Genomic DNA, 10,092 nt, shown 5'->3' with positions numbered 1-10,092 from the left:
TGCATTTCTAACGAGTTCCCAGGTGATGCCAATGCTCCTGGTTAGGGACCAATTCTGAGAACCACTAGCAGAGCAGTGGTTCTCAAAATTTATTATACGTAAGAATTACTTGGGGATCTTGTTAAAATGTAGATTCTGATTCAGTATATCTGGGGCGGAAATGCAAATTTCAGCAGGGGTTCTAACAGGAACAAACCGGTTCAAAGCCCAGGATTCTACCTATCCATCCTGTTCTGTCACAAGATGTTAAAAATGGTGGAAAACTTTATTCCCACCCCAACCCTGGTAGACCATATGACTACAAATTCCCACGTTTTTACTCTAAAGTAATGGTGAGAACAAAGAGTTCATGCCTGGCAAGAGTGTAGCATGGGAACTTAGATATAGTCCCCGAATTCCTTCAAATTGCCCATTTCATGTGATTTTAGCTTAATTAAATTTGCATAACTAAAAAATACATAATTGACCACATTTAATTTCAATACAATCAGTAATCAATCCATGAATTCTAACTGATTACTTTAAGTGCAACTAGCTACTTGGGGTGGAGGTAGGGGGAGAAGAGTTCAAAAAAATAGACTATAAATTAATACTCTGGTGACCCGTGTAAGTGATGTAAGTCTAACTGCACAGAGAACACACATCTTTCAAAAAAAAAGGCCAACAAAGCCTACATTTTTTATTTAATCAACCAGTATTTCTGATTCTCTCCCTGATGTTGGATGTCAAAACCTTCAGAGTCCACAAATTCAGCATTCAAACTTCCTAATCCACACAGAAAAGGGCCCAGATCTGGGAGGTCCAGACTCAAGCTGTTTTTATTGTGGCAAAGTGGGCAGAGATTTCTCTGCGACTGTCTGTCAGTTTTCAATCTTACTGAAATGCCCTTAAGCTCTCTATCACCCCTAAATGTTTTTCTATGGCATCTAACCTATGACAGAAAAACACTTATTTCTCATCTACACAACTCCATTGATTACACAGGCACCAGCCATACTTTTTGTTTAGCCAAAAAGTGGATTTCCAGTTCTGTTTAACGGCAAGGAGATGTGCACAACTGTGACGACAGTGTCCTGGCTCTACCTCAGATGAACTCGGCTGGTTTTACTGAATGTAAGTATTTCCGTATTTCCCATGGTACAAGGAAATAAATGAGCTCTTGCCTCGTGAGTAGTATAAGAGCTGCTTCCAAGAATCCAGAGATGCCCACATCCCATATACTACCCAGATGTGGCCAATTCCTCATGGCACAGCTATGTGGGAAGAATAACCCTTTTGTCAACTTTTTTTTTAGGGGGGAGAGGGGGTGTACTTGGGGGAAGATGTGGGATGGATTTTTTTTTTATTCGCCACCCACAACACACACTCAGACACACATACATATCCACTTTCAAGAAAGTTCTTCCTTCCTATGACTACAGGACCCCAGAATCCAGCCTCCCCAGGCTAGGAGACAATGCCTGTTAACTGCACATATCTAGTGATCAACATACTGTATGAGGCTCTATGTTCTCACAAGCTGAGGGAGCAGGCACAAAAGGACTGGATACTCATATGGGATTTGCTTGTCTTAAATCCAACCTACTCAGCAACACTGTTAGGCCCAGGGGTCGGGACAGGTTCTAAGGGCACAGTATGGTGGATGACTTGATGATCCCAGCCCACTGTGGTAAGGAGGGAGTGATTGAGCAGGGACCAAGTAGCATCTCTCACAAAGTCTCTGTGGGCTCGGCTTCTAAACCTAGAAGAGAAAAAGAAGTTTGGGCGCGGTATAAACGAGAAAAAAGCACGCCTATAGAAGAAAGCAAACCCAACACATCTGGGGTATATTTCTGTGGTGTTTTATACACATTTCACTGTGTGTATGGCCTCGTCACCAGGATAACAATGTAGCTATCCACAATGGACTGCATCAATTATCCAATCCAGCCCTCTATTTTCAGAGATGAAGAAATGGTGGCTAGAGTGAGGTTAGTGATATATGGGCCAGGATCATGCAGCAAATCATGACAAAGATGGAGTATAATTCAGGTCACCTGCCCAGTGCCTTTTACCCTACTCATACCCATTGCTGTTGAGTCGATTCCGACTCATAGCGACCCTACAGGACAGAGCAGAGCCACTCCATAGGGTTTCCAAGGCTGTAAGTCTTTATGGAAGCAGACTGCCACATCTTTCTCCAGTGGAGCGGCTGGTGGGTTCGAACAGCCAACCTTTCAGTTACCAGCTGAGTGCTTAACCACTACGCCACCAAGGCTCCTTTTTACCCTACAGCAGGTTGCATTTCACATATGTGGTTTTTTATGTGAACAGGGTAGACTGTCCCCTTCTAGGAGAGAGCTGGAATGCTAGACTCAGAAAGTCCACCACTGCCGACATTCCTCCTCTAACAAGGACATAGCTGATTGTGAGTCATCCCCAGGAACAGGGAGATGGTTAACAGTCTGTGTTGCTTCCATCACCCAATCCCCGCATGTGCAGATGGAAGATTCTCCCTCCAAGAGAAAGCACTTCACTGAAGGGAAAACAGACCCAGCCACCTGCTGTTGTCCCCAATTCCTGATCACAGGATTCCACTTCACACTTACACCTCGGAAAGGCCTGAGTCCAGCACGGCAAGTGAGCAGTCTTCACTGATAGAGGCCAGGAAGGGAACACTAGGAAAGCGAGAAGACGGTTGTAAAAAGTAAAGCCCATGGATCTCAAGACAAAACCCAGACTGGGCTCCCCCTTTTCAGGCCCCACTGTAAACTGACCCAGAGCAGAAAGCAGCCTGATCACTACTCTGGATTAAGGTCTGGCTACCACAAAGTCCACATTACAAGTTACAAGGAAAGACAGGGGAAATGGAGCAAAGTCAAGGCTGAAAATCACCTTCAGCAGTAACCCAGAAACACCTGAGGGAAGTAAGGCTTTTCCAACCACACAGTCCTAGAAACCTACAATATTAATCATTTTGGGGGTTGAGGAGAAACGAAACCACATCTTAGCTATGTTCAGAGAGACTTCACAACCCAAAAAATGACTACGGGTCATAGAAACCTCTGATATTCTAAAACCTAATCTAGAGTGGCATCTGCTTTAAACCGGTTGCCGCCAAGTTGGAATCGACTCATTCCAGTCGACTCTTAGGAACCCCATGTGTATCAGAGTAGAACTGTGCTCCACAGGGTTTTCAATGGCTGATTTTTCTGAAGTAGATCCCCAGGCCTTTGTTCCCAGAGACCTCTGAGTAAACCTGAACCTCCAACCTTTCAGTTGTCAGCTGAGCATGTTAACTATTTGCACCTGTCTGCTTTAATGAACTACCTTATCAGCTGATGCACGGCAACATAAGTACCCCCTCGCTGTTCCACTTATAGCCAGCAGGCCCCTGATGACAAAGAACAGTACCTGTGTGGGGAGAACACCAGCCTGGTGACACACTGGGTGTGCACAGCTGAGCTAAGGGCATAACTTGCATTCTTCGTGTCCACAAGGGAGACAGTCCCATTCTCATCACCTACAGAAAAGTGAGACCAACACAGTGGTTAAGAGCATGGACTTTGGAGTCAGCCAAACCTGGATTTGAATCCTGGTTCCTCAATCTTGGACCAGTTAACCACTCTGAGCTTTAGCTTCCTCTTTTGTAAAGCAGGAATAACTAGTTATTGGGTGGTTGTGAGGATTAAATGAAAGGATGAGATAGTTATTATTTTAACCACAAATTATATCACCACTTTCATAGCCTCATCGCCATGACAGCACTGCAACTACCCATAGAGAAATAATCATTGCTATATCCAAGGAGATATAGTAATCTACAGTAAAACCTGTGGAAGTCACAACACGTGTAAGGCGGAAACTCTCCGGAAAGGAAAACTCAAATAGTTTCCACTAACAAACAGCAACAGAAAAGTGGTAAGACTGCACCCTGTCAGAGGCAGAAAACTTAGGAGACCTGGGAAAACAAGGCAGTCCCATTGAGTTCTGGCTGTCACAGGTTTTACTGTATTTGCTTTGTGGCTCACTGACTTCTAACCATGCGTGGAATACAGGAGTCAGTGTGAACAATCAGGAAAGGAAATCAGCTGGGAAAAAAATCATCATGCTCTCCAAAGCTAAACTAAAATTACTTTTGGATCATCCCTATCTCCTCACTCCTCCATTAGCATAACTCATCAAGTGCCCAAGTGTGCTGATAACTTTCACAGCCAGATCCTCGTGCACTATGGATATATATACATATATAGAGCTCCTTCTGTCTCATCCTCCCCTTTCCCAGAGTCAATATGGAGTCTGATATGAAGTCTTACCAAAGACAAAGGCTTCACTTTGCTGGGGATGCCAAGCCAGTGAGGTAGGAAGGTAGATAGAGGCATTACAGCCTGTAAAGGAGAAAAACAAGGGTCTGGGCCAAGACTCACAGAGTCCAGAGAGGGAAGCTTCTCCAATGAACTCACTTAAAGTCCTGGGAACACCTTTATTTAATTTCCCAAATCTTAAGTCAGGCCATCCTGTGCTCATCCTTGAGCTTCATAGCCTACATTTACCCATTAGCCTCCTGTCCTTTCTGGACATATAAGTCATAGGCAAGTTTCAAGCACAATCACGAAGATGAGAACTCTGGTCCCCTTGCCCACTCATTTAACGAAGAACTCATCCACCGAGGAACCATGCCTTCCTCTTAGTAACTGATACACAAAATGGAGTTATCAGAGCTTCAGTGGGAAAAGAGATTATGTCCCTACGTCACAGTGAGTGGGCATCTGGTAACTTTGCCTTTGACTCTGGCCAAAAAAGCCTCTTCTAGGTGGGTTCCTAGCACCACCATCCTCCCACCACTGGCTCTCAGACTCACCAATCTGTGATGCTGGCTTGGGACAGCGAGTATCCCAGAGTAAAATTCTACTGTCCTAGAAGAATAAACAGGGGAAAAAGGTGGGGTGGGTTTCACAATCCAAAAAAGCAGATGCTGCCCAGGAGGTCTCCACTAGACACTCAAGTAGTCTTTGGCCTTTGGAGAGCTTGGGTGTGGTTAAGGAGTGGGAAGGGAAGGGGAAGAAGCTGTCTCACCTCACTACATGACAGAAACATGGAGTCCTTGTGGGGAGAGGCAGCAACACAGGTGACCTGCCCAGAGTGAGCTGTAACAGAGAGAGAAGAGAAACATGACAGAGAGGAGGCTGGGGACATTATAAAAAAAGGTGAGTTCACATACCATCAAGGGGCAGGAGAGGAGATGTGAGAAATAGGCCTGGCTTCACGGTTCAATTTAACAAATTTCTTGAGAGATTATTAAGACAAAACCTAAAGGTTGATGGGTAGGAGTCATAACACCTACAAAGACTTGGGGAATAAAGGTGATAAAGAAGAAATGAGGAGCTGATTAACAGTGAAAGGGGTTATATTTAGCCCCCTTGATGGAGAGGTTAAACAATTCTAGAATAGCAGTTTTCATACTGGAGTACACACACCTCCAGGTAATATACAAAAACATTTCAGGTGGTTCCTGGATGCTGAAAGTTTTAAAGAAATTGGTTTCTCAAATGTTCTTTCCTTAAATTGAATTGAGAAAGTGCCCGCCATCTGCCAGTTCTTTTTTCCTACCTCTACTTTCACAATCACCCCTCACCCACTTTACAGAAGGAACTTAGACCTCTCATCCATCCCACAACTTACCTTGGTGCAACACTTAGAGGTATAAAAACCTAAGGGCTCCAAACTAAGGGACTAAAGGGGCTTGTCCCCAGGAGCCAAAGAGCAAAACCAAGAGCTTCTAGATAAGAAACACGGAGGGGGATGGACCTTGTTTCATGCACAACACAAACACAAGTGTGGCTCTGTGACTTAATCTATTTCTGTCTAATAATGAGAATTTAAAACTATGATAGATGGTTGTCATAAGGACACATCCAACAAGTTTATTTGAATTTAAAAATGAAGTCAGACTTTTTCTAACAGAAAGTTAAGTCTAACTTGGCCAACTGGTTTCACAGTGAGGATTTAGGTTATTTGGTAGATATTTTGCATAAATTAAATGGGCTGAATCTGCAAATCCAAAGTTTTGACACAAATATGCTTTACACAAGTATGTAATAAATAAGTATCAGAAATGACCTCCTTTGCAACTATTTAAACTTAAAACCTTTTAGATATCAATTTCAACACGTGTGAGGGGATACAATTATTCAAAATTCTTTTAATTAAAAAAATTCCAAAGATTACTGCTATATGTTAATCACCGGAAACCAGTTTTTCTGAAGTCATTTAACCAGACTTTCCGAGGTAGACTGAAAGCAGTTCTGCCCCAAGGCAGAAGGATGGGATTCAACCATCCTCCACAGTTCTCTCCTAGTACTAGAATCCATGGAGAGCCAACATGATGAAAAACCAGGGAAGGATTATTGCTCATTGAAAAAAGCAAAGCTTTCAGATAAGCACCAAAGGTGAACATAAAAAATGAAGAACACATGGTTCTGTCTTCAAGGGATTTAGAATTCGGTTGAGGGAATAAGATATAACACAGTAAAATGGCACAATCACTGTGGAAAACTGTATGGCACCTCCTTAAAAAGTTAGAAACAGAGATATCATATGATCCAGCAATCCCACTACCAGATATACATTCTAGAGAAATAAGAGCCGTAATATAAATAGATATATACAAACTCATGTTCATCGCAGCATTATTCACAATAGCAAAAAGATGGAAACAACCTAAGTGCCCATCAACAGATGAATGGATAAACAAACTACTGTACATACACATAATGGAATACTATGCAACGTTAAAGAATAACGATGAATCTGCTAAACATCTGACATGGATGAACCTTGAAGACCTTATGCTAAGTCAAATAAGCCAATCAAAAAAGGACAAATATAGCATGAGACCACTATTACAAAAAGCCAAGGCAAGGAGAGATACATGCAGAGGTCCTCTATCAGCTAACACAGCACAGACCCACCATCTTGGACTCCTATCAGAGACCAGCGAACAGGTGTACAAGAAACCAGCTTCACAGAGCTTCCAGCAGGAGACAGAACAACTGGTAACCAGCGATATACACTTTCCCAGCCCCTACTCTTCTTCACCCCCACTCAGCCTCCTCTGCTTCCTGCGGCCAGTCTCTTGGCCGGGAAGCACTGGCTTCACCCTGGTGTCACATGGATTCCACCCACCCACACTGGCCAACTCCCTAAGTGTCATTTGTTGGCTGCTGGTGTTGTTTTCCACTTCTTTAAGATTTCTTCCTTACCTCTCACCACCTCCCTCTCCTTTCTCTCAAATATGTGGCTCTGTGTGCCATCTTTGTTTCTTAATGAAAGGCTGTGAAATGCTGCTCGAATGTGAGACTGCTTCCTGGCCCATGCGGTCAAGCTGGAGGGATCCTGGGGCTTTTTTGTTTATTTCTTTTAAAGTGTTTGTTTCCTGTTTTTCTCAAATCAGGAGCCTGTTCTACCGGGCAGCACTACACGGCTTGGGACCGTGCAGAGGGATCCCTGAGAGCATTTCTTTCTTCTTCTTTTTTTTTTTTCCCTGCTTTTATTGGGGGGTTTTCTTGTTCTCATCTTTTTTTCATTGTTTCTTTTGTTTTCTCTTCTCTTTTTGTCTTTTTTCATTACTCACTTTCCCGTCTCTCTATACTTTCCCTCTCTTTCTGTCCCCAGAATAACTGGTGCTGAGTGACACCTCTACCCCTTGTAGCCAGGCTATATATCATGCCCTGGGAGCAACTTCCACAGACCTCACAGCCACACCAGTGGGATCCCTGGGAGCTTTTTTCCCCCTAACTTTTATTTATTCATTTTTTCCTTTTCTTTCTTCTTCTTCTCCTTTTTGTTTTTCTCCATTTCATAGTCTCTCATCTCTCCACTCCAATGGCAAGCTCCCCTAGCACTCTGTTTTGTTTGTTTGTATGTTTTTGGTTCCTGTTCCTCTCTCCTCTTTCACCTCTCTACCACACCCATCTAAGCTCCACACATCACAACTGCACCCCTCCATCCTGCCAACCTGCACTGTGCGCTGAAAATCACACCACCAAGTAGCCCAGGCACGGCCTACCTGCCCTGCACTGATTACCAGCCTGCTCTGGTGGCCATAGTAAGCACCACAAACAACCCATCCCAGCAACTCCTCTTCAGCTAGACCTGACGTGCTGTACCATAACTGAGCGACCGACCCTGCAAACTGGAGAAGGAGGCGAAAAGTATCGTGCCCACATACGAGTAAACAAATAACACACCACACACCTGCTCAGACGTAGCCAAATAAAACAAAAAAGCAGGACGAAACAAACAAATCTACCATCAATAAATGAGAAAAATAACTACCAAATGCCCAGAAGACAACAGACAATATCAAAACTTTTATAAAAACAGGACAGGATAGTTCCAGTAGGCATCCAAAATAAAACACCACATGACTTTCCAGTAGAAGAAAACGCACTAGAAATACCTGATAGAGAATCATATCTCTAATACTCAGAGCTATCCAAGAATTGAAGTAAAAAGCAGACAAAAATGAGGAAAAATAGACAAATTCATGGAAAAGGCAGACAAATTCATGGAAAATACAGACAAAAAATCAAAGAATTCAGGAAAATAATGCAGGAACAAAATGCCAAAATAAATTAACAACTAGAAATCATACAAAAATAACAATTAGAAATCCAAAAGATAAAAAACAGGATTTCAGAAATGGACAGTGGCATGGAAGGGCTGAGGAGCCGGTTTGAAACAGAGGAAGAAAGGATCAGCGAAATTGAAGACAAACACCTGGCTACAACTCTGAGGAAAAATCACAAAAAAAAAGAAAAGAAAAATGAAGAGACCTTGAGAATTATGTGGGATACAATCAAAAGCAAAAACCTGTGAGTGATCACAGTTCCAGAACAGGGGGAGAAAACAGAAAATACAGAGGATCACTGAAGAACTGCTGACAGAAAACTTCCCCAATATCATGAAAGATGAAAAGCTGGCCATCCAAGAAGCTCAACGACACCCCAAAAGAAAATAACAAGACATATCATAATCACACTCGACAAAACTAAAGACAAAGAATCCTGAGAGCAGCTCAAGAAAAACAAGAAGTCACATAAACAGGAGAAACAATAAGACTAAGCTCAGATTATTTGGCAGAACCCATGCAGGCAAGAAGGCAATGGGATGACATAGATAAAACCTTGAAAGAAAAAATTGCCAGCCAAGAATAATATATCCTGCAAACCTCTCATTCAAATATGATGGTGAAATTAAGACATTTCCAGATCAACAGAAGTTAAGGAAATGTGTAAAAACGAAACCAAGCTTACAAGAATTATTAAAGGGAATCCATTGATCTGAGAACAAACAACTTCAGCTCACAGGCTGAATCTAGGATGCAGGATCGTACCAGCCAGATACTAATCTAGGAAATGAACTCTCAAGGCCTATCCAAAACCAAAAGAAACACAACAGGGAATCACAGCAGTTAATCTGTAAATGACAACAACATCAGAACAATAAAAGAGAGAATAAATGGTGTAGATATAAAACCTTTTAATGGAGAGGAAGGCAAAGCGATACCAAGTAATAATAGACTGCTTCAAACTTAGAAAAATAAGGGTAAATTTTATGGTAACCACAAAGAAAGTTAAAAAACCTAATCATCAAAATAAAGAGGAAAAACATAAAGTCTCAATAAAAAACAAAACCTACAAAAACAAAAGAAATGAGAAAAACACCACAAACAAAAGGAATTCAGCATTAAGAGAGAAAGAGGAACAAAGAAAACGTCAGCACCACAAAAAAAAGCACTACAAAACGACAGCAATAAACTCACATCTATCAATAATTACACTTAATATAAACGGCCTAAACATGCCCATAAAGAGACAGATAGTGACAGAATGGATAAAAAAAAAACAGGACCCATCAATATGCTGTCTACAGGAGACACACCTTAGAAACAAAGATGTAAATTTATTAAAACTCAATGGTTGGAAAAAATATATCAAGCAAACAACTACCAAAAAAGAGCAGGAGTGGCAATACTAATCTCAGATAAAACAGACTTTAAAACAAAATCCACCATAAAAGCCAAAATAGGACACTATATAATGATTAAGG

At 42.0% G+C, this 10,092-nt stretch overlaps 1 protein-coding gene across 3 annotated transcripts in view; it reads right to left on the bottom strand.

Annotated features, from left to right (window-relative positions):
• Positions 1 to 1,327: 1,327 nt before the first annotated feature.
• The window catches only part of WDR77 (WD repeat domain 77), a 19,308-nt gene continuing 10,543 nt past the window's right edge, over positions 1,328 to 10,092 (bottom strand). Inside the window, exons 5-10 of one of the 3 annotated variants that reach the window (XM_004380411.2) lie at positions 5,056 to 5,126; positions 4,841 to 4,895; positions 4,296 to 4,367; positions 3,394 to 3,502; positions 2,589 to 2,657; positions 1,328 to 1,741 (exon numbers count right to left, since the gene is read on the bottom strand). In XM_004380411.2, the coding sequence (XP_004380468.1) occupies positions 1,582 to 1,741; positions 2,589 to 2,657; positions 3,394 to 3,502; positions 4,296 to 4,367; positions 4,841 to 4,895; positions 5,056 to 5,126 (536 nt within the window). In that variant the 3' untranslated portion in view covers positions 1,328 to 1,581. The other 2 variants (XM_023734934.1, XM_023734933.1) reach the window with 2 other exon arrangements.

This window comes from Trichechus manatus, unplaced genomic scaffold, assembly GCF_000243295.1.
Source record: "Trichechus manatus latirostris isolate Lorelei unplaced genomic scaffold, TriManLat1.0 scaffold00073, whole genome shotgun sequence".
Lineage (NCBI taxonomy): Eukaryota > Metazoa > Chordata > Mammalia > Sirenia > Trichechidae > Trichechus > Trichechus manatus.
This window is presented reverse-complemented; position numbering and strand designations above follow the sequence as displayed.